General features: G+C 46.3%; 1 protein-coding gene and 1 long non-coding RNA gene across 6 annotated transcripts in view; one reads left to right on the forward strand and one right to left on the reverse strand.

The window, feature by feature from the left end:
* LOC306805720 overlaps positions 1-22,937 on the reverse strand; it is a 118,502-nt gene extending 95,565 nt beyond the window's left edge. For both annotated transcript variants that reach the window (XR_013775278.1, XR_013775279.1), the window contains exons 1-2: positions 22,861-22,937; positions 17,970-18,071 (exon numbers count right to left, since the gene is read on the reverse strand). This is a non-coding gene — a long non-coding RNA (uncharacterized lncRNA). The remainder of the gene's footprint in view (positions 1-17,969; positions 18,072-22,860) is intronic.
* Positions 1-24,187, forward strand: part of NR5A2 (nuclear receptor subfamily 5 group A member 2) — an 87,943-nt gene that overhangs the window by 1,828 nt on the left and 61,928 nt on the right. The window contains exons 1-5 of one of the 4 annotated variants that reach the window (XM_079313771.1): positions 7,057-7,343; positions 8,357-8,494; positions 10,863-10,981; positions 12,207-12,348; positions 15,065-15,711. In XM_079313771.1, the coding sequence (XP_079169897.1) occupies positions 8,413-8,494; positions 10,863-10,981; positions 12,207-12,348; positions 15,065-15,711 (990 nt within the window). In that variant the 5' untranslated portion in view covers positions 7,057-7,343; positions 8,357-8,412. Of the gene's footprint in view, positions 1-7,056; positions 7,344-8,356; positions 8,495-9,516; positions 9,652-10,862; positions 10,982-12,206; positions 12,349-15,064; positions 15,712-24,187 lie in introns of those variants that run through there. The other 3 variants (XM_079313770.1, XM_079313773.1, XM_079313772.1) reach the window with 3 other exon arrangements.

Below are 24,187 nucleotides of genomic sequence, written 5' to 3' on the forward strand. Positions count from 1 at the left end.
CATTGGAGAAGGGAAAATGAGACACTCACCTGTGATATTTAGACCAATTGAATACCATTTTCATGGTTTCCAGAAGACTGCATCTTGGTTCCCAAAATCATGTGGATATGAGAAAAGAGGTTGCTACAGAGAGTAGCAGAGACTCTTGTCACCATACCACTTACACATGTGCTATGTCACAAATAATACCAGCACAGATTCACAAAGCATGGCCTAGAAATAAGCAAGCCTAAATCTCCTGAAACTTTCCAAAATCCTGTGTACTCTGAGTCAGGGGAAGGATTCTGTCCTTCCATTACACTGTTCAGCCAGAACACATGGTGCATCTCTGAAAAGCTCACCTAACTCAGCCTTGTGAACTGATCACCATGTACCTGTAAGGGTTAAATGGAACATGCATCAATCTGAGGGCCTCTGCTTGGAGCTGGGGGAACAAAATTGGAAGGAGCCAGATTCTGTCCTTATTTGCACTGGAGAGTAATTCTTTAGGAGAAAAAGTTGTCCTCCCAGGTATAAGTACAATCAGCAGCAGGGTCACGTGCTCATAAGAGTAAATCCTATCCCTAGACTTTTTCTTTTGTCCAGTCCATTCTCCTTCACTTTTTCCTTTCTAACCACAGAAGAGTGGGTGGGTTTGTGAAAGGATGTCACAACCTCTGCACCCTCAGTCATCAACCCCTAAGGCCAGGGACTTGCTGCTTCCCACCACAGAGGATGAGTTGCCCTTGTCAGGGAGCTCCTGCTTTGCTGGATGCACTCTGTGCATTCCCTCTTCTGGTGAAAAGTTAGTTTTTGTTATAAATCACTGACATGTCACAGCTTCCTCCCAGCAAGGAGGGTATCTTCCAGCTCCCATGAGTGCAAATCAGACTCCACTGATATAAATAGCAGTGGATCTCTACCTTGGAGAGCAAACACAACCAGCCTGGAGCTGGAGTGTGAGTGGACACTACCAGTTGTTGACACCTGCTTTTAGGTTTATAGTCATATGATCAAAGAGGCAACTAGGATTCACAAAATCTTAATAGTACCTCCTATCTTCCAGATGACAAACACCATATGGACTTATAAATGTTTTTATGGAAGTGCTATGATTTTTTTCTTCTTCCAGATTCTGAAGCAATACAAAGATACTTGACTTGTTTTATTTTTCCTCTAATCAGCCTCTTGTCTTAGTGTCATCAGGGACACTATGCAATTTTTATAAGCATTAGCTATGATTATTTAACAGAAACAACTGTTTCATTAACTAAAAAATATGGTTATATAAGAGGAAAAATAATCTACTTGTAGTTTCCAACTGTGACACTTTTCAGCTTGTAGAATACTTACTGCCATCTTAATTTTAATGTCTGTCCTCAGGCAATTAACAGTATTAAAATTAGGGCTCATGGAGCTTGGCAAAGTTAGATTTTATGTTTAGTAGTAATATGAATAGTAGCATTTTCATATGATTAACAAAGACGGCATATACTATCTTTAAAAGTTTGGATCAGAATTTTGACTAGCATTTATGCAGGCAAAGCTTTCACAGAAGTGAACAGTTTGAGCTGTGTGAGGACTGTAAGACATGCTGTAGGTTATTTTTTTATATCAGTGAACTTTTCCTGTTACTTTTTACTTTTATCAGTTTTCTTCCCACTTTTCCTGTCCTCATTTGCTTATACTGCAAATGAGCTACCTATAAAAGGGGTAGTATTTATATTTACATCTGATTTTTTCTGTTAGTCTGGTTTTAAACACCAAAATACATGAGGCAAAGTAAAGATGGTCCGTATGGTCTTCTGAACGAGATCTCCACTACTGACAAAATGCCTTGACCTACTTGTCCATGTGGGTAATTTAAAGGTCAGCTTTCAAATTTATCATATATATATATATATATATAGGGTGAAAATGAAGGATTGTCTGCAGGAAGAATTGTGTGCGCCTGTCTTGTGGGGAAACCCCCCAAAACTTCTTATGACAGATCATTATTAATATCTAGAGTACACTCACATATTACATGACTATTATATACTATGTATATATTGCATAGATATCCAACCTTCTATATTAATATATATTAATACATTCTTACGTGCAACGAACCAACATGCATATGTACACAACCCTTATCAAGATTTCTCAGTGTAAACTATGCCTAGTTTATCTTCTCATAGTTTATGATTTTACATTATGTATGGATAAACCTTGGGACAGATAGATATGTATGAATGCAAACTTCTTTTATTATAAAGATGAGGTATAAAAATTATTTTTAAATGAAGTTTTCTAAGCTTTGAAACATAGGGGCAGAGGGAGGGAAGAAGCAAATCTAAACCATCTCTTCTTTCCACGAGCAGATCAAGGTCAGTTGCCTCAGTAAAAGAAATTTCATTTTTAAGCCTGTCTGTGCAGGATAGAAATCAATTATCTCTTATGATACAGAGACCGGCGCTCAGCCCTGACAGGAGCCTTGCGGTATATACAAATATATTTGGAGTTCTATTTCCAGACTAAGCTCTAGTTTTTTAACTAGAGGTTCCACACTCGGTTCCGAAAGGGCAGCACAGACAGAAACAAAACAGCCTGATGAGCAAAGCGATGATCCGCGCTGGGAAGGGGAGATGGGATGGCGGCGGAGGGGTGGGGATGGGCCGGGCAGTGCCTCGGCCGCCGCGGGGGCGCGGAAAGGAGCAGGAGCCCCGCTGATGGATCCGCCGCCGCCCCGCACACAGCAGCGCCCAGAGCGAGCGCCTGTCCCCGCCGCGCCACCCGCGGCAACAGGTACAGGCTGGGCACCTAGTGGAAGGCGTTTTCCGTACAGAATTCATGTATTTTCGAGTCAGGAAGGGGAGGGGGAAATTTCTAACAGAGTTCCCTGCTTGCAAACCTGGAACTGTTGAGTGAAACGGAATACGGTTTGTCCCTGACGGGATCGATCCAGGGAAGCCCTGCCGCAGCGCTGGGCACGGCTCACCGCGTCCCCAAGGGCGCCCGGGCATGCTTTAGCCCTTCCACGCCTTCCAGTTAGTTCAGAGAATGTGTGCCGGAACACTGCCGTGCAGCAAGAAGTGCCGGCCGTCCCTGCCCGCACGCGTGCGGCGGGAGCGAGCAATGGGCACGGGGGCACGGCGGGACCCGCGCCCCGACCCGGGCGGGACGGAGCAGACGGCGGCGGGACGCGGTGGAGTGTTACGACACCTCACTGATGACTCACTTACCAATAAAAGAAAGGCAATCAGAGCAATGTTTTACCACCCACTTGGCCCTGCTCGCTCCTCTCTCCGCTCTCCTGTCATTGTGCATCACGCTGATGCCAGGTGTTCATAAGAGAGCAGTGCATTCCGGCGGGCAGCAGGAGCTTGGCCGAGCTTGAAAAATAGCTTCTCGGTCAATAATTGACCGTTTGGAAATGGCTTTCTATGCCGGACCAGAGAGAAACGACATCTCCGTAAAGCAAAAATGAATGATTAGTTGCATACAAAAAAGGAAACAGGCACAGACGTGATCTTCTGTGGCGTGCGTTTTACTACAAAAGTATTTCGGTCTGAGGCATGCACTCTGTTTTGCTGACAGTCGATCAAAAAAACAATCCAAACCAAACAAACAAACAGGAAAAAAAAGGAGGAAGAAAAAATGGGGGGAAGCATATTTCTGTGTTTGGTATGGACTGATTTTGTAAGTTACGGATTTTTGTTCCAGATTCTTTGTTGGTTTTTTTCTATAGGGGACAGTTCCTTTCCCAAAGCCTGAGTTAGAGGCACTAGCAATCTCCATTTAATGAATCCCTAGGAATTGAATGCAATATTGCCTCAGCAAAATGATGAGAGGAAACCCTTGGCTACGGGGTTTGGAAGGTTTTGAGGTACTCTGCCCTTTGAACTGTAGGGGCGATCTGATTATGGAGAGGAGAGGAGAGGAGAGGAGAGGAGGAGGAGAGGAGAGGGAGGGAGAGGGAGGAGAGGAGAGGAGAGGAGAGGAGAGGAGAGGGAGGAGAGGAGAGGAGAGGAGAGGAGAGGAGAGGAGAGGAGAGGAGAGGAGAGGAGAGGAGAGGAAGAGGAGAGGAGAGGAGAGGAGGAGGAGGAGGAGAGGAGAGGAGAGGAGAGGAGAGGAGAGGAGAGGAGGAGAGGAGAGGAGAGGATGAGGAGAGGAGAGGAGAGGAGAGGAGAGGGAGAGGAGAGGAGAGGAGAGGAGAGGAGAGGAGAGGAGAGGAGAGGAGAGGAGAGGAGGAGCTGAGAGGAGAGGAGAGGAGAGGCGAGGAGAGGAGAGGAGGAGGAGAGGAGAGAGGAAATTATTAGCCATGCTCTTCCTGGTTGTAACAGTCTCGTAAAGTTGGGCGTGACAGGTGTGTGAGGTCAAGCATCAAAATCGCATTCTGAACTTTCCCAGCTGCACAGGAATCCCGTGCCTGCCTCACGCTGCCTTCTCCGGGGCACTTCCCAGGGCAGCGCCACTGCGTGCCCGTGGCAGTGACAGCCTGTGCCCGAGGCTGCCACGCTGTGCCGAGGACAGGACGCGTGATGCTGACTCCCTCCCTGAGCCCGGCTGAAGTCACTGTTTTCACTGAGTGAAGGCTCAGAGTGGCTCTGCGCTGGCGGCAAACGGGAATGTTCAGCGGGAGAGAAAGGGAGACAGGATGCGGATTTTTCCCTTTAAATACTTCTCTTTAAGTCTTTTTGATCGGTTTAGAATTAGACTTGCCAGCGGAAGTTATTTATTTCATTTGCTTCTGGGAAGTCTTTCCTCGACATCTACCTCCCCCCCATCCCACCCCACAAACGCTCACTTTCGCCACTTTGCTGGGAAGGTAAATCAAACCTTCTCCGGGACACCTCCCGACACAAAGCACGAAGAGAGCATGCTATTTGCTTCTCATCAGCAGACCATTTCAAGTTGGAATGGCCTCTGCTTTGGGAAAAAGGCTTTGAAATTTCCTCAGGTTCTGTGGCCTCTCGGAAAGCTGTAAGCAATCGGAACTTGCCTTGAAATATCATCACACAGAAACATCTACCTTGGAAACAAAGAGGTGAAAAAGCTTCAGATTATTTAACATTAGAGAGCGGACGTTTTTTAATGTAAATGTACATACATTTAAATAGAGAAGTATAAAGTATTCCAGGTCTTGCTCCTTGTTCTAATCAAGGCTGCTGGAAGCTCCCCGAGCCATCATCTTTTATAATTATAATTACACGCGTCAATCAAGACCTTCAGGCAAAGTCAGAACAAGGCAGGCAAACTCAGGAGAGAAATCGCATTAAAAAAAAAAAAAAAAAAAAGTTTGGAGAACTTGGTAAGGAATGGAGAAGAGATTAGAAGAAAGGGTAATTAAGGTTGCTCAAGGCAATCGTGAGAGCTAGAACTCCATGATAAATTAAATGCAGCCACAAGGGACCAGGTATCATTTATAATATGTACTGCCCTAAACTGTTACTTCGGAGAAATGTGGATGTGTAATAACCACTCCAAAGTATTTTCATCCATAGCGATAGCTGGCAGAGTGACTTTTGCCATGCACAGTTGGAACTCGCTCCAAACAATTCCCTGGCAGAATGACATTAAGCCCCCGAGTAGGAGGGAAGAGCCCGGGGCCGGTGCTAGGGCCGTGCCTGCCGGGGAGTGCTGTCCGGGGAGAGCCAGCCCTGCGCGGCCGCCCGCCTGCCGGGCACTTGGCCGCGGTGCCAGCGGGAGCCGCAGCCCTCCTGACCCCGGCAGCACCCGCACTGGTTTCGCCTGCCCGGTCCGGATGCGGAGTTTCCTTTCCCGGCTTTTCCCCAAAACTGCCCTCCCGGAGCAGCAGTAACGAGAGCGGCAGCACGGAGCGCTCCGTCGGGGCGTCGCCAAGCGGCGTGTCCCACCCGGCGGCGAGCGGCAGGGAGGGTCCGGCTGTCCCGATGGAGCCCCGCGGGCTGCAGGACCCTGATGCAGGTGCCCTGATGGTCTGCTGTAAATGCTCTTGGAGCTGCGCTCTGACAACTTTTCTCTCGCGGGGAAGGGCTGCGAGAAGGCGCCCCTCCTCTGCCAGCCGCCCCCGGAGCGCTCTGGCCCGTCGGGCCGCAGGCTCGGGAGGCCCGAGGGTCCCGCGGGGAGCCCCGACCGCAGCCTCACGGCGGGAGGGAGCGCGATCGGCGCTGTGCTCCTGTCGCCGCCAGTGTTGAGCCGCTCGGGCTCAGCGCAAGGCGATCTACACAGTGGCCCTTGACAGAGGGATTGTTTGTAGCTAATGCACCTGGGAATAACTTCCCAAGGGCGGAGACAGGGTCTCAACCCGAGCTACTTCTGCCTAGAAACGGGGTCATTCTCTCTAGATGTTTTTTTGGCCGACCCGTCTTAGCCATCGAGCTTCTCGCTCCCGCATCTCGCCATATTGCTGTCCTAGAACTTATTTGCAGACTACCTGTTTAATTGTGAAATTATAACTTGAGAAATAATGTACACGCTTGTATCGTTCGCCCGCTCGAGCTCCCGCCAGAAGGGAATGGCGAAAGGTGAGAATAGAAGGAGAGAGAGAGGTCCGGGCCTCTCTGAGCGTTGGAATCATCCCCCAAATATAAAACGCTGCACAGAGAAGGGGAAAAAGACCTTTTCTACTCCGGTGGTGCTGGTGTTGAGCTGGCTAGGAATCTGCGTTGAGTTAGCAAAGGTCTCCTAGCTACTGGATGCAAAAAGTTAGGAGCACAGCCGAGTCCGCTCTCTGCATGTGGAGCGCTTGTCAAGCGAGGCTTCACCCTGCGATCACCAGCAAAGTTACAACAAACGCCAGTTTTCACTGTCGCTCTCCCAGCCGATGGGAAATGCCATACTCCGCGATAGAGACACTTCCGCGCCCCACTTTCCATCGGAAGCAGTTTGCATCGCCAAACATTTCCAGCTTTTAATATATACACAACACTTTACACAGATTAAAGAGTCAGAGAAGTACGGGCAACCGAACGCCTCGACAAGGGGCTCGGATGTTTTCCAAGGTGCAAATACCGCTCATCCCACACCATCAAACCTATGCGGCGCGGTAGGAACGGCACGGAACCTCAGGGACCCTCCCGGAGAGAGGGGCGGAAAGGCCAACGAGGCAGGCAGACCTCCGGCCCGGCTCGCCGGGCAGAAATCACCCAGTCGCACCCGGACACCCCGCAACACCGCGCCGCGGGACCGCTTGGCTCTCGCCGCTGAGGCACACGCTTGAAAGAAACGAGTTCTTTGGGACAACTTGGAAAATAGTGCCGCTTGCTGCACTGTGAGCCGGGGAAGAGGGGCTCAAGCGACGGCTCTGCCAGGGCTTTGGCTTTTATGCAAAAGATGCCACTGGCACTGACCGATTTCACAAGAAGCTTAGGGAAGGGAGACACAAAAAGCCTGAATAGGTACAGCGAGCTCCAACAAGGTTCTCACTTGCTTGTTTCAGACTCCAGGGCTGCGCGGCGGCAACGTGGCCACAAGAGCAGGGGTTTCCGCTGTCCACCCCCGCCGGCCAATTGGGAAGGCGAGGGCCGGGGGCTACACGGCTGCCGGTGGCCGGGCATTTCCCCACTGGCCCCAAGAGAGATTGAGCGTGGCTGCCCACTGGCGAAGAGGCATGGCCGCTGAAGGCAGTAGCCCGGCTTGGCGAGGCTGGTCGCCCGTCGGGCTCCGCTGGGGCTGGGAGGCAACAGCCCAGACCCGCACATCGCAGCCCCGTTTAAGAACCGGGTAGGGGGTGACTGCACTGGGCCACTGTGTGTGCTCTGTGCCTGTGTGTGCGCTGGGGGTGTTGCTCATCCCGCCTCTGCCTTATTGGCTGCAGCGGCGTTGTCGGGGCCCCCCTTCGCCGGAGACCTCGCTCCCTGTAGCCCCCGGGCTCCGGGAGCGCCTCCCCGCGGGCCCGGGGCTAGAGGTCCCGACTCGGCACCTCCGCACTTGTACCGGGGGGAAAAGGGGGAGGAGGAGGGGGAGGGGAAGGAGGAGGAGGAGGGAGGAAGGGAGGAGGGGGACGGGGACGGGGGTGGGAACCCTGTCCAGCAGCACCAGCGGCGGCAGAGTGCTCTTGTGCACTGTGCCGCTGCGCATGGATCGGGGCGCTGGGCTGTTGCCGTGCTGAGCCCCGGGTGGAGCTGCTGAGGGCTCCCGGGGTTCCTCCTTCTTCTCCGGCACCCCCGGTCTTCCTCCTCCTCCTTCTGTCTCCTCCGCCCCCCGCCGCCTGCAGCCCGACTACCGCTCCGCGGCTCCCCAGCCGCGGGCACCCGGCGGCTCCTCCCGGCGGCCGGGGCCGCTCGGTGCTCCGGCTGCAGCTGGGCAAGGGCTGCCGTGGAGCAGAGGAAGGGAAAAACAGGAAGAGGGGGAAGAGGCAGCCGCCGCCGAGCTCCCCTTGCTCCAGCTAAATCTGTGCTGCCGTGTCCAGGTGCTGGTGTCGCGGACGGACACGGAGCCCCCAGCCCGGCCCGCAGCCGCCTTGTCATGCTACCCAAAGTGGAAACCGAGGCCCTGGGACTCGCCCGGTCGAATGGGGAACAGGGGCAGATGCCGGAAAACATGCAAGGTAAGGGGGCAAAAGCAGGGCTCTCCCTCTCCGCGCGCATTCGGGTTTCCCTCGGCAAACTGCCCCTTCGTCCTGCCAAAAAAGTTTGCGGCAGTTGCTTGCGAGCTGCCCCGTCACCGACCGCTTCGCGCCCCGCCGAGCCCCTGTCTTCGCGGGCCGGCTTTCAGGGTGGCTCGACGGGTACCGGGACCGGGGTGCCAGCTCGAGGCGACGACAAGGGCCTGCTCAGAAGGTGCAGACGGGCCGAGGAGCTGCCAAGCATCCGGCCGGCGCGAACCTGCACTGGGGTGCAGATGTCGGACACTGCCCGGCCCCGCTGCAGATCCAGGGGATCTCGATCTAATCCCTGTTCTGCGCAAAACTGCCTCAAAGTTAATGGCAGATGGAGTTACGCGTGAAAGTTCTGGCGAGCACCCCGTGTGTCACGCACAGTCCCGAAACGGGACCCGAGGGCTGCGTCCCGCGAGTGCGGCACCCACAGCTACCGTGCAGGTGGCAGTGGTGGTGACGCGAAACTTCGCAGGAGAGAGCTCCGACTCCGTGGTGGATTTGCCCAGGAAGGCAGAGGGATGCTCGAGCTGGGCTGGTTCGAGCCGTAGAAGTGTCTGTGTGGGGTGGCGGGACCGGGCCGTTCCCGGTGCCCTAGTCGGGGCCGGAGCGGGGCGCGGAGGGTCGGCTCCCTGCCGGTATGCCCGCCCGCCCCGAGCGACTCTCCCGGGGCAGAAACTCCCGTCCCGGCTGCGCTTTCGAAACTAATTCCGCTCCTCTTGGGAGCCTGCTGGGAAGTAGGGGCAGGGTGGGCCGAAGGCTTCGGAGGTGCTGGGGGCGCGACCCGACCGCTGCTTTCCTCTCCTATGGAGGAGGCTCCGTGCAAGGGCGCGGCGTTCGGAAAACCCCTACTTTCCCACTTTTTCCTGCGGGCAGGGCAACTTTAGTCCCAGCGTCGGACCCTGGAGCCGCTACCGCTGGAGCAGAGGGGAGGGCCGGGCCCTCCTCCTCCTCCGCCCGCGGCCGCCCCGTGTCCGCCCCACGCCGCTGACAGGCGGCGATCCCCGGCCGTGCCGAGGTGGCTCAGGACGCGTTCTGCCGCCAGTGGGATAATGCTCCCGCCCTCCTCAGGAGCTCCCTCGAGCGCCGGGGTGCAAGCCCTTGTCTTGGTAAGCCGGGCAGCCGGGCGGGGGGCTTCGGGCGGAGTCTGACCGCCCCGGTGCCCCCGAATCGTGGCAGTCGCAGAGTTAAAGACAAAGAAGCGACATCCTAAACAGTCCAGCGGTGATGCCCAGCGCCTCTCGCCGTGTTCAGCAGTCCTCCGCTGCCACAGTTCTTGCCGAACAGGTCGGAGGTTTAGCGGCAGGGAGGGGGAAGGAAACCGGCCCTGCATGAGCAGCAGGGTTTCTTCTCAGGAGTAACGGGAGCGGCTGACCGGGCTCCTTGTGGGGGAAACCCGGCTCGAATGGGCACGCTCCCTGCCTTCATTCCGCGCTTTCATTCCGCATATTTTAGCCTCTCGTTCCCTCCCGCCCGCCGACTCCTTCCCGCCTTTTCCCCGAGCGGCAGAAACTTCGGGCGGCTGCGGCGCGCAGGTTTCACGCCAGCCCCGGCTAGCGGGGGACGCGGGTCCGCCGGCCGGGCAGAGCCTGAGCGCATCCCCCGCGCACGGCGGTCCCGGCTCGAGTCCCTCTGCCCACACGTGCCCAGTAAAAAGCGTCCCCGCCGTGGCTGCGGAGCTGCCGGCTGCCATAGCCCGCGGTGCCGGCACGCTGCGCTCACCCTGGCCCGCAGGGCGGGCGGTCACCCCGAGACCGTGGGCTGGGGAGGCGCGGAGGACCTGGTCGTTCTGACCTGGTCGTTCTAACCTGGTTTTGCGAGTAACTAACTTGGATTTCACACGGTGCAAAAGTGCTGCGTCTGTGAGATACAAGTTTAGTCTAGGTGAAAATTTGCGAGCTGATGTTGAAAGAAAACTTCAAAGGAAAATAATTACTTTCAATATACAAATGACAATCTTTTCGTTCTGCTTTTTAAAGCTTGTCCGTGAGCATTTTCGCATTTAAATCTTTCACAAAATCTTTCAATTTGTGATTCCATAAAATAAGGACTAGGCTAAAGGCACTCTTTAAGTATAAATACTTAGAACATAAAACTTAGAAGCTGATGTATTTTGTTACACTTTGTTACATCATGCAGATTTGCTGATGATGGGAAGTTGCATGTCTCCATGCAATTTGTTTTTAAAATAAAATTTTTTCTCCCTATATTCAGTGGTGTGCTTGTTTAAGTAAGCTTTCTCTCTAGTTGAGAAAGTTGCAGAATATTTGAGTTAGTAATGTAAATTCTAATTGAATATGCTATCTCTCCTTTCCCTCAGTGTCTCAGTTTAAAATGGTGAATTACTCTTATGATGAAGACCTTGAAGAGCTCTGTCCAGTCTGTGGAGACAAAGTGTCTGGGTACCATTATGGACTTCTCACCTGTGAAAGCTGCAAGGTTCTGTACTAATTACTCCATAAAAAACACAAGTACAGCAAAAATATTTCAAATATAAGCAGGGGGGAAAAGGATAATTAAATAAACCAGATGTATAATATTTCGGGTTATTTTTGATATATTTCTTAATACATTCACATAAAATAATTGATCACAAAAAAGCTTTAGGATGTAGAAGTCTTTTTGAAAGACATATCTGCACAAAAGCAAACAACTTGGACTATTTTGCATTGTAATTTTGTCATTGTTTTTTCACATTTTGCTATCATTATGTAGTTCTAGAGCAACTTTCATTGCTAACTGTGCTAAATAGTGGTTTAAGTTGATTTATATTTCTTTTTTCTGGAGTACAAAGTAGGAAGATTATCCTTAATGCAGATCAGTTTTGCAAAATATGATGCAGCTTTCTTAAGATTTTTATTTTCATCCTTGCAATGTAGATTCCTGCCATTATAATGACCATGCACTTTTTTCATGCAAACTGTAACTGTCAGAGTTCACTTGATAAACAAAGTCAAGTAACCAATTAACATATAGAAACGTGAATACACCTGTGTTGGTCTATTGCGCTATAAGGTTTAAATAATTGTGAATTTATGACAGGTCAGATTTTCCATGTAAAATTTTTTAAAGTTTTTTTACAGTTATTTAAGCATTGCACTGTAAGTGAAGCTCTTTTGCCAGAACAATGCCATTTAAAACAGTTGCATGGAATTAACTTAGTTCACTATATTTTCATTTAAAAAATAATCAATGAGAAGTGAACGACCAGCACTTACTATGCCTCAAGCATGCCCCACTGGGATGTAAAATAGCCAGAGGTACTCTGTACTTCTCTTATCTTTGCAACAGTGTTCCTGCTTATTTAACATAAAACTACTTTAAAAGGGAGGCACCAATAATTCTGCAGTGATTAAAAAATACAAAAGAAAGCAGTCAGTGTCACTATTTTTGCCAATGGTGCTAGAAGCAGAGAAGGCTACAGCCTCCTTAAAGTCTCACCAAGTTTTGACATGAAGTCTATAAAACATAGCTCTAACATAAGAAAACCTCCTCTGGAATCTGGTGGTTTTCTCCTGGGTTCAGCTGACTAATTTGATATAAGCTATGTAACTTTGTAAGTGCTTGAATGGCATCTGAAAATTATTTTACAATGATTTCCATAACATGCTGAATGAAACACAAGTTCAAGCAAAACAGGCTAACTTTTGTGTCTGTCATACAGGGATTCTTTAAGCGAACAGTCCAGAATAACAAAAGGTACACATGTATAGAAAATCAGAATTGCCAGATTGACAAAACACAGCGAAAACGATGTCCTTATTGTCGATTTCAAAAATGTCTAAGTGTTGGAATGAAATTGGAAGGTAAGAGCTATAGTCTTGCTGATATCTTTAACTATATTATAAATAAAGGATAAGATGTTAATGCATTTTATTTTATATTAAAAATTACATAGTTATGTCTTTGAAATGATGATAAAAGGTTACTTTATTAAAAGGTTACTTCTATGGTCAGTGAAATTGTTGCTTTATTTTAAAAAAAAAATCTAATAAGTAAATGGTAGATCACTACCATTTAGGGACCAGTCAAAACCAGAATCCATTTTGTCATATAGTCTACAGTTTTACATTTCAGACTTTTAAAGTTTGTGAATTCATTGATGTAGATTGAATAGTTTTGCAGCTTTTTAAAAAGACTTAATTTAGATTAAACATAAAATTGTTAACAAGTGTCCAGATTAGGAAAAAAATATTGATTTGCTGTGGAGAGTGGGATCTGATTTTATTTGTATTTTATTTAGGGTTGGGTTGCTTTGGTTTCTTTACATGTGTTCTTTTGACAACAAGGCAGAACACAAAAAAATAGATAAAATAAGGGTTTTTCTCACACTGACTTGCCTTTGAGATTAAGGAAATAATCTCTAAAGTTGTGTCCTATATTTTGTGATGCTACACCTGTGAGGCTATTGCAATTGAAAGAGGATAAGGCATTTTGAAGTACGCTTTCTGACTTCATTTCACTTTCTCATCTACACAGAACACTGAAAAGTGTACAACACCCTTTGAGATAACCGAATTCAAAAATATCAACTTGAATTTGCGAATCATACATGGTTCATTCTAACTTAGATATATAAAATACTAAAATTCAGATTACACAGCAGATGACATGTTTCCTTGACCAAGGAGAAGTTCCTAAATTCCCTTACTGTTACAGAAGTATGAAATGACATTTACCCTAGATGCTTAACCAGAAAAAATCAGACCAAGGAGGAAAACCGTAAGCCACGAAGGGAACCAGAAAGGATAAGAGCCAGTCACCAGGCTCTGGCAAAGGGAAGCTGTTGGTATAACTGAAGATAAAATCAGCCTCCTGCAGTTTGATTGATTCAACAGAGTTGTATTTGCCCACAAGACTGAGCTAGCACTGACACACTGCACTAAGCATCCTAAATCGTCACATGTGCTTCCAAATTCAAATAGTACAATTACAGGACATGTGGAATCCTTTTTTCATTGTTGGCTTTAAGAAGAAGGATAAAATACATTTGTCTACTCCTACTTTTAACTCCTCTCCCTTGCTGACAATGATACAGGACCAAATTTTGTCTTCTGTCATTGCACAAAGTTCACCTTAAATTTAAGTGGGATTTATACAAAAGCATTTGCTAATCCAATTTGGCAAACAGTTTTTAATCGCAAAGTACCTGTGAGGATACTGTGTATACAGATTTAAAAGTAATTACATTTACTAGTGATACAATTGATTTCATGCATTTTGTTTAAAGTCAACATTCAGCAGTAATATTGGCAGCTCATTTTTTCTAAAAATTCAAGCAAAGCACCTGTAGTTTTAAAGGTACTGCAGAAAATATAGTTTAGCTTCCTTACCTACACATCCATACAATTTCTTTTGCCTTGTTTAGAAAATTGGAAGAACATGTATTCTTTTAACTGTGAATACTTGTGACATTATATGTGTGTTCCCCAGATAGTGATATATATAGCCTTAAAAGTCTAGTTCATAAATTACCATGGACCAAAAAAATCATTAAACGTTAAAGTCCTTATGATAAGGTACAGTATTATGCGTATCTAGCATTCATAATAAATTTTTAATGTCCTACTAATCCCTAAGATAAAAAGCTCAAGAACTTAACCTCCAGCAATCTCAGCAGTCTCAATGTGTCACCAGGCTGTCAAAGGTTCCTCTTTCAATGTAATTGCCGTTGGGCAAGGTGGGCTTGGTGAAAGCTCCTCACTAGTCCATTACATATATCCCATGGTGACAGACACTGCGCGACAGAGACCACCACTATGACTCCCAAGGCAGCTGTTGAGTAGGATTTGTTTTAATTATTTCTAATTCCAGAGATATTATAAGCCAGAACAGTGTCAATAGTTTCTGTTTCACTTCTCTCTGCCACGTAGAAGGCAGCAAGCTGATAGCTTTCTCTCTGCACATTCCAACTGCAGCTAAACATTTCCATAGAACTCAGCTAACTAGAAACCTCAAAGTTTTACACCAACCTGGACAGAATCATCAAAAGGAAATGCTTCCTTTTTGCCAAGAGAAATGTATTCCTCTTTGTGACTACTGAACATTTCACAATTTACATTTCAGATGTTTTGCTGCGGTGGAAGGCAGTAATGGAATGATTATTATGAGACAATGTGGTCTGCTGGATACGTCTCAGACAAATTCTGGACTTCAGCCCTTGTTTCTTAATGACATAATAGCTTGATATAAACCCAAATGTACATTGAGATTTCCACATGATCCCATAGCAGGTGTGAAATTCCTGTAGCCATCCATTGTGTTTGTCCCTGTGTCCTAATCAATGTACAGAGAAGTCCTTCTTTGTTAGTAATATATGCATGTGACATTTAAATCACTAGGAAAAAGCAACATTTGTTAAGTCAAAATAAATCCTTTTCCTTAGGAATAAAAGTGCAACTCTGAATTTGAAAAAAAAAAAAGAGTTACATTTTACATTTCTGCTCTTTCCTAATATATGTTTGATTAAGAATGTAGATTCCAAGTGTTAATAATGATTTACTTCCTCCCTTCCCCTGACAGCTGTGCGAGCTGACCGGATGCGTGGCGGTCGAAACAAGTTTGGACCAATGTACAAGAGAGACAGGGCATTGAAGCAGCAGAAGAAAGCTCTTATCCGAGCAAACGGACTGAAACTGGAAGCCATGACTCAGGTGATCCAAGCAATGCCAACCGACCTGACAATATCCTCTGCAATCCAGAACATCCATTCAGCTTCTAAAGGCCTACCTCTGAACCACACTGCCTTGCCTCCTACAGACTATGACAGGAGTCCCTTTGTGACTTCTCCCATCAGCATGACAATGCCGCCCCACGGCAGTTTGCAAGGCTACCAGACCTACGGCCACTTTCCAAGCCGTGCTATCAAATCTGAGTACCCTGACCCTTACACTAGCTCACCAGAGTCAATAATGGGCTACTCATACATGGATAGTTATCAAACAAGCTCACCAGCAAGTATTCCACACCTGATATTGGAACTCCTGAAATGTGAGCCTGATGAGCCGCAAGTGCAAGCCAAAATCATGGCGTACCTGCAGCAAGAACAAGCCAACAGAAGCAAACATGAGAAGCTCAACACGTTCGGGCTTATGTGTAAAATGGCTGACCAAACCCTCTTCTCCATTGTTGAGTGGGCTAGGAGTAGCATCTTCTTTAGAGAACTTAAGGTAGGTAACTATTTTGCATTATATTATCATTCAGTCAAGAAAAAAATTACTATTTCTTAAAATCTTGTACTTCAAGCAGGAAAACATGGGTTTTGTTTTCTCCCCGCCAAGTACCTCATTCTTTATTTATTTGGCTTGAAGTAGGCAGACTATTAAAAGGAGAAACTCACCACTGACTTCCACCTGAGCCTGTAATTAGCTGTAGCAAAGAGACTCAACATTCAGTTCAGATTTTCTGTACTTTAGTATTTATCACAACTGCTGTTAACATCCATAAGGCCTCACATAATTCTACTCCTTCCCCGTCGGCAAGGCTCATTGTCCAGCTCATACTCAAGGTTGTAAGCACACCTGTTACACCATTCCACATTCATTTATGTAATTATTTTATTATCTTATTTACCATGTAGGGGAATGCCATTTCTGTCCATCTCCCTTCACACTTTATATAAGTCCATATTTGGAATATTCAGTTTCTCAATGAGCTATTATTTTATGTGTTCCTATGTGTCTAATTAACTGTGCAGGCTGAAAACTTATCAGGATATACACAGAACAGAAAGCAAGGAGAAACTAGATATCTCAAGGACTCCTTTTGGTTCTCATCACCACTGATACATGAGGGATTCTTTAAGCCTAGGCTGCTGCAATGGCCTCTGGGCTCTTATTTTTGCTGGAGTACCCAGGAAATCCTCAAGCACAGCTTTCTGGTGGACAGAAATTCCCCCATTTATATTTTTCAGATTTATTGTTAAAGCAGCTTTGTGTGGTCTGTTATGAGAAGGTTTGAAATTTCAAGTCTGAAATTTTAAGTCAGAAATTTGAGATCAAACAATATATATGAGCTACAGTTTTTAACCACTGTCTTGATACAGAAATCAGCTCTGGAAAGAATCATCTTCAGTCTCAAAAAAACCCTCAAGGTGGTGAACTCAACTCATATCTGAATTTCCCTGTTACATTGCTAGTTACTGTGTCTGCTACAGAGAGATGCTTTTACCAGGAGTATTTGCTACTGAAATCTGCAAAGTTTTGTGACTACCTGTAATTTCTGACTACTTTCAAGCTAAAAGAAAGTAATTCAGCTTCCAAATATAACAATTACTGTAGGATTTCACTGACAATTGAATCTACATGAGTTAAGAGCACAAAAGGGAGATCCATTGAAAAGCTGCACTCAGAGAACTTGCCACAACAGTTTGTCTCTCATGGCCATAAGGACACAGACACGACATAGAGCCAGATTACAAGAAAAGCTGAATATGCTGCATATGCAACTTCAGCTTCTCTCCATTTTTTGTGAGAATTATTGCAGGAATCACTGAAAGCTCAGTCTGTTCAAAGCAAAAGAAGAGAGGAAGTTTACTCAGAGAGGAAAACCAAATGCATTAAAGAGAGGAAAAGACTAACAAATGTTCACTATCTCAGTCGTATACAATTTTGTAATCAGCTATAAGCCACACTACTCCTTTTAATAATTTAAAAATTGAAATTGAGAACTTGCTATATTTCCAATACACTGTGCTGGTAAACATCTGAGACCAGATCTTTCTATCCATACACTGGGGAGTACTTTAGTCTAGTCTAGAGTTAAAAATTACTGTCTTGCATATACCTTTCAGTGTACAAATTTTCAAGTTACAATCTGCCCTAAAATTCCATTTACGATTAAAGCGACAAATTTTATAAGCATTCAACATGCTATACTGGGAAGAGTTTTAAAGATACCCTTCACTTCCAACTTCTGCCTGGACTACATTCTTCAACCAAACTAGTATGGACACAAAAGATGCAGAAATTTGTTTCTGAAAATGCTGACTAACTTCTTCTGGTTCTGGATGTATTATACATTACCACATACACCAAGGCTTCTGGAAATACACATATTCCAAAAATTTGCTACATAGAGCCTTTGGCTCACAAACTGATTTTCACACATTTGTAGAAGGCATTGCTTTCACCTTAGTGGTTGTACCCTTTGTATCTTGGAAGCTTTGAGGTCAGACGGTTTCATACCTTCTGGCATATCCAGACTACTTTTTTTTAGCTGGACAAGATCAACAAAATTGCACAGCATTCCAGAACAGTAACAACTCATTCAGAAATCCACCCAGATCCAAAATTTAGGGACCAGATTATACACAATGCTAAGAACTTTAAGCTTTTCAATTTCAAAAGCATGTTCAGATCAGACCCTAATTTTTAACATCTCTCTTTTCAGAGAGATGAGAACAATATTAAACAAAAGACTTTCAAACCTTTCCTGAATGCAGCTCTCTTCTATCCATCCATGATTTCAGGTTCTTCCAATCAAGGTAGCAAAAGCGGCTATTTCCAATTGCTCCGCAGGACATGAATACCTGTGGGAGAGGGTATAAAAAAGCCACCAAAGCATATGGCATATTTTAAATGCAGAGGAGGGGGAGGCAATTGTGGTGAAGATGCAATTAGGTTTTCAGAACAGCTAACTTTGTTCCCTATCAATTCACAGCTAATGATATTTTACTTTTATTCCTACCTGTCTAAACAACTAAATATTGAGACATCTTTCAAATAAGACAGATGCATTAGCAGATCTCTAGGACTAAAATTTTAAATTACTCAAATAATTAAACAGTACAAAATTATAAATGTGGTTTGTATGCAATTCATCTTGGCTTTGTCATGGTGAGTGATGCCTTGCACGACTGGCTGTGAGTTACTAGGCAGCATGTTTACAATTATTCACTGTATCTTTTCACTTCTTTCTAAATTTTGTCTTATACTCTCATCTCTTTAATTAATATAAAGGAGCAATCATTTTCCTTTCTGCTAAATATAGAGATTTGTAGTTAGCAGAATTCAGGGGGAGGATATGATAAAAAATGCTGTCCTAGTCCCTCAGTGGTTTAGGACACATTTACCCTAGAGATAATAACAAAAACCCACCACTGAGCTACAACTTTTAAGTTTCCCTTACGTCTTTCCTTTTGACTGCATTTTTGTTCTCTTTTAAAGAAATTTCAAATTTAAAAAAAAATAATCAGTTTTAAAACTTCATTTTCTGAAGCTTTTACCAATTTAAGCTTATCACAGTCTTCTCACTTGTTGATCTACAAATTTTCATCACCTGTTTTGGAATATGTTACACATTTAAGGACATAAAAGGGAAAAATATTGACTTTTTAGAACTACCCACAGCATACACTGCATTTGACTATGACCTCTGTATGGATTTGAGTATTTAATTTACAGGCAATTTTCACACTTTCTGAGGAGCAGATCCTCTCCTCTTCATGTAGGATATCAGAAACTAATGGAAAAATGAAAGAAGCCAACTAGTCAGAATTAATAATAATGTCAGAGCAAGATCCAAAGCAGCCAATTGCAATTTAGTAAATTTGAATTTAACACCTGCTAAAATCTCAAACATCCTCTATATGTCACTTGAAGTCAGAATATTTTGTAAAGAATAATTAAGCCATAAATTCTCGGGGTTGATGTTATGTATTACTTTTTTATTCATAATGAGATATATTTCTGTTTGGTTCTTTACAACACAGATGAAATATCACAGAGGCAACATACCAAGAGACTCAGGATAAAAGTAATTAATAGTAATAGTAATAGTAATAGTAATAGTAATAGTAATAGTAATAGTAATAGTAATAGTAATAGTAATAGTAATAGTAATGAAGGCCTTTGTTTGCTATTCTGGGGTTGTTGAAAGCTCAGTAAATATAAAAGTAAGATATATCCATCTTACCCTCATCTAAAAAAAATTCAGGAATGCCCTGGGGATGCTGGATTTGTCGCCAGCTAGCTCAGTCAGGTGAAAGGTCTTTGTAAAAAGCTAAAAAGAAAATATTGCAAGAGCTTCTAGAGTCCAAAGGCTGCCTGGCCCCAGGGAAGGATGCAGAAAGCTTCTCTGGACTAGTCTTTCCTCATCAGCCCACATCAGGGTAATTCAATGACTGCTTCCAAAGCTAACTATTCCTGAACCCATAAAAGACAGCAATCTCTGCCTGGAGCAGGAGAAACACAGGACCTGCATTGTAGAAGAGTCCTCAGGATACTTTCTTCTGGCTAAGGATCAGAAAAAGTCAATTCAATAGTTACAAAAAAGGCACTAAAAGAATGGTGACTCACCAAAAAACCTACCTTTCCTTATTTGGCTATTTTAGCGAGGATGTCATAGGTCAAAGTACCATGTGAGCACAAACCTTGTAGTGAATGATTGCAGGAAAAACCAGTGCACTTCATGGCAAAGAAGCTCATCCTACAATTATTCACTGAATTTGCAAATTTAGACCATTCATTGATGTCAGACTGTACCAGTCCCATGCCAGATTTCTTGCTGTAAGTATAAATTTGCTCATGCTTACATTAGTATTAGCTGTGGCCTTCAAAGAAACTGTGGTTTAATCACATATCTCCAAAGGACCCTGTCTATAGAACTTGCACTGTACATGACATTACAGATATTTTGGCAGCTCATAAACTAACAAAGGCCTAGCTTTGTGTTACATATTCCCCAGAAGTGCAACTACATTATCAGAGTTTCAACTTATTTCTACAAGTGTGAACTTAATGTGAATAACAGATTAACAGAACTCCTGGAACCTCTTCATTTTTTCTGTGAAATCAATTCAGATAGATGTAACAATGTAATACTCTATATATCAGTTTGAATTTCAAATTTCAGTCCATATGTAGTTAAGTATCAAGAAATGCATCAAAAATAAGGTATTACAGTACAGAAATCCAATTATTACATGGAATTAGCACAGAATAGCAAAAAATAGGTTTGGGTTTTGATGGGGTTTTGTTTTTTGAGAAAAAGATCAGTGGTGAAATACCTGAAAAATTTTCAGGATGATGAAAGGTTGATACATTATTACAACTTAAGTAATCAAGTGCAATTTGATAACTTGAAGTGCTTTTGGACTTTGTAGTGTGTGTTTATCAGGACAGGAAATGCAAATGACATAGCTGATGAAATAAAATGTCTGCAGTGTTCTTTCAGTCAGGGAAGCTACCAGAAAATGAGGTGCAGGACTTGATATCAGTAATCAGATTAGTTAATATGTTGTCATGTGTAACTGTTGATTTTTAGTCTGGCTTCAGTGTATCTGGATCTAAGAAAAATATTCCTTGAACATTTAAAAATGTGGAGGAACACATTGTTAGAATAAACTTCATGATGATCTTCTGGTTTTTCTCTGGACAAAGGCTATGACTAAACATTATTTCAGCATGCAGGCATGTGATTTTACAGCTTTTCTAAACAGTTTGATCAGTGCTGGCACATTTTTTAGGCATAAAGAGAAAGATGACATTCTCTTAAGCCCTTCCATGTCAGAGCTGGTACTTTAGTTTCACTCTGGTGTGGGATGTTATCACCCCTGATAGCAGGAGACTGAGTTGAGTATCTCTGGATTTATTAATTTTCTGTTTAATACCCAGTTAAGCATCATGCTGTGACTAAGAACCATGTTCCATGTAGGTGTTTTTGGAAGCACTTCCACTTCTGCACCTCAGTGCATCTGCCCCCAGCAGTTCAATAGCAAAGTTACCCAGGTTGCCGTGAACAGCTGTGGTGCAGTAACAAAATTTTGTTACTTACAGAGAAAAATTGAGCAAGTAACAATTCAAAAAGCTGCCAGGCCCGAAGCAGAGATGTAATATCCTGACTTATGGACACAAGGAATTACATAGCTACAGCAAATCCTGCTACAAGTCCCGAAGCAAACACCGAGTTAATCTAAGTTTGAGGTATTGGTTACACAAACCAGAAATTTTCATTACAGTTTAATTGTTTTCCTTCAAAATGTAAGCTTCTAATTTAAGTTTGACAATTGCCAGCAGTGACATAGAAAGATTACTTGGGTGTGTTAGCAAATGTGTATCACATTGCTGTAGGGTGAGATGAAAAACCAGCACTCTTTAGATCTTGCATGCTGAGTAGTCCAAAGGGATGTTAAAGTTAACTCCAACAATAACTGCTGTACTAAGAAACTGAACAGGGACTGCTCAGCCATGTTGACAGTTTGTTGTATTTTTAGATAATTTTTAGCTGTTACTTTCTGCTGTGAAGGTCTGGTCATTTTGAAAATGATGGAGAGCTTTACCCATCGAAAATTAAACAATTCCAGTCTCTTGGAAAAATCAGATACATTGTCTGATTTCACTCCACATTTTTTATTTTCAGAAAGATAGATTTTCACTTGCAAAGATCTCCGGTCTTTGCAAGTTTTTGCCTCCCCCCCAAAAAAAATCCCCAAAAGAGCTGTTTTTCTATCTGTAAATTATGACATTTTGTATAACTGGGCTGTAGATCTTACTGCAGGAAGAGAACTTGTCTCATTCTGATCCAGGATTTTTGTATGGTACCTGTATCACGCAGAACCAGCACTTGTATACAATACCTGTATCATATTTCTGCTCTATGGGATGGCTCCCAGCTACAGTGGAAGTTTGCTTCTATACATTTATCAAGGGTGGTCAGATTTAAGAATGTTCTTCTGTTAACCTGTAGCCTTTAGGATCACCTGCAGTAAGGATGAAATCCCAGCCTTACTGAAGTTGCTTACAGACTTCCTATTAAGCCCTGCTAAAGCTGCATCATTTAAATGGATGTTTTTCTATACCACCATATGAAAGCCTTGTGGAACTACAACATCTGGTCAAAACATAGCTAGGAGAGTGAGAAACTCTCAAAAGTGTAGTTCCTCACCATGAATGTTATTGGTGCTGCATCTAATATGTTTTCCACAACATCAGTCATCAGACTCATTATTGGAGAGAAGGCCTTAAGCTGAGAGCTTTCAACCTGTGCTGCAAATTGTGAGATCACTCAGAACAAGCTGGACACCTTATACACTTGTATAAGCACAGAAACATATTAAAAGAATTAAGTACTTTCCCTTCCAGCACAGTTTTATTCAGAGCTAATGTTGGCTAAATCACATCACACCATCTTAGCCTGATACAAAATGGATTTAAACATTTGCTCTCCACGTGCCACAGAAACCGCAGCACCATGGCCTCAGCCACTCTGAGGGGCAGAGGCCACCATCCCCCCGGGGCTATGGCATTCCACCTCCCTCTCAGAGCCTTGGGAGCCCCAAGGACATGGCAGGATGGAAGGGACGAGACAAGGACACGTACCGGCAGTGAGGGAGCCCAGGGCCTTGGCTGGAGCGTGAATGGCGCTGTGGGTGAGGCCCAGGTGGGGCCGTGAGGGGTGCTGGGGCTGGCAGGTGAGGCGAGGGGCTGTGCCCAGCGCAGGCATCACAAAAATCACGGGGGGAAAGCAAAAGAAGCGGCTAATTCGAGCCACGGCTCTGCTCCTCTGAGGCTGCCCCTGGGCCCAGCAGGGCCGGGCAGGTCAGGGAGGGCAGGGCAGGGCAGGGCCGGGCAGGGCAGGGCAAGGAGGGCAGGGAGGGCAGGGCTGGGCTGGGCAGGGCAGGGCAGGGAGGGCAGGGCAGGGCAGGGCAGGGCAGGGCCGGGCAGGGCAGGGCAGGGCCGGGCAGGGCAGGGCAAGGAGGGCAGGGAGGGCAGGGCTGGGCTGGGCAGGGCAGGGCAGGGAGGGCAGGGCAGGGCAGGGCAGGGCTGGGCAGGGCAGGGCTGGGCAGGGCAGGGCGGGGCAGGGTAGGGCAGGGCAGGGCGGGGCGGGGTAGGGTTGGGCAGGGCAGGGTAAGGCAGGGCAGGGTTGGGCAGGGCGTGTGGCGGGTCAGGGCAGGGCTGGGCTGGGCAGGGTAAGGCAGGGCAGGGCGGGGCGGGGCAGGGCAGGGCAGGGCAGGGCAGGGCAGGGCAGTGAGGGCAGGGCTGGGCTGGGCAGGGCAGGGCAGGGCAGGGCAGGGCAGGGCAGGGCAGGGCAGGGCAGTGAGGGCAGGGCTGGGCTGGGCAGGGCAGGGCAGGGCAGGGCAGGGTTGGGCAGGGCGTGTGGCGGGTCAGGGCAGGGCTGGGCAGGGCAGGGCAGGGCAGGGCGGGGCGGGGCAGGGCAGGGCAGGGCAGGGCAGGGCAGTGAGGGCAGGGCTGGGCTGGGCAGGGCAGGGCAGGGCAGGGCGGGGCGGGGCAGGGCAGGGCAGGGTTGGGCAGGGCGTGTGGCGGGTCCGGGGCCCGGGCCAGCCTCGAGGGACTGAGGGGCTCCAGCTGCCCTCCCATGGAAGGGCCGCTCGCTCTCTGCATGCCGCCCGAGTGGCTCCGGCGGGCTGCGTGCCCTTCGCCAGCGCAGCCGGGGCTGCTCTGTGCCACGGCACAGGGACAGGTGCCACACGCCTGGGTACCCGGGCCGGGAGCCGCGGGTGGCGAGCGCTTCGCGGAGGAGCCGCCCGTAGCTCAGCCTGTCCGCACGGCCGCACGCAGGCACGGGGAAAGCCTTGCTGCTGGCAGGTGAAAACAGCTAGTTTTGCTCTAACATTTACCCAAATCCATCCACTTTCAATAAAGTTGAAAGGCGCGCACCATTTTTTTCCCTAAAATGTTATTTTGA

This window comes from Erithacus rubecula (assembly GCF_903797595.1).
Source record: "Erithacus rubecula genome assembly, chromosome: 10".
NCBI classification, from domain to species: domain Eukaryota; kingdom Metazoa; phylum Chordata; class Aves; order Passeriformes; family Muscicapidae; genus Erithacus; species Erithacus rubecula.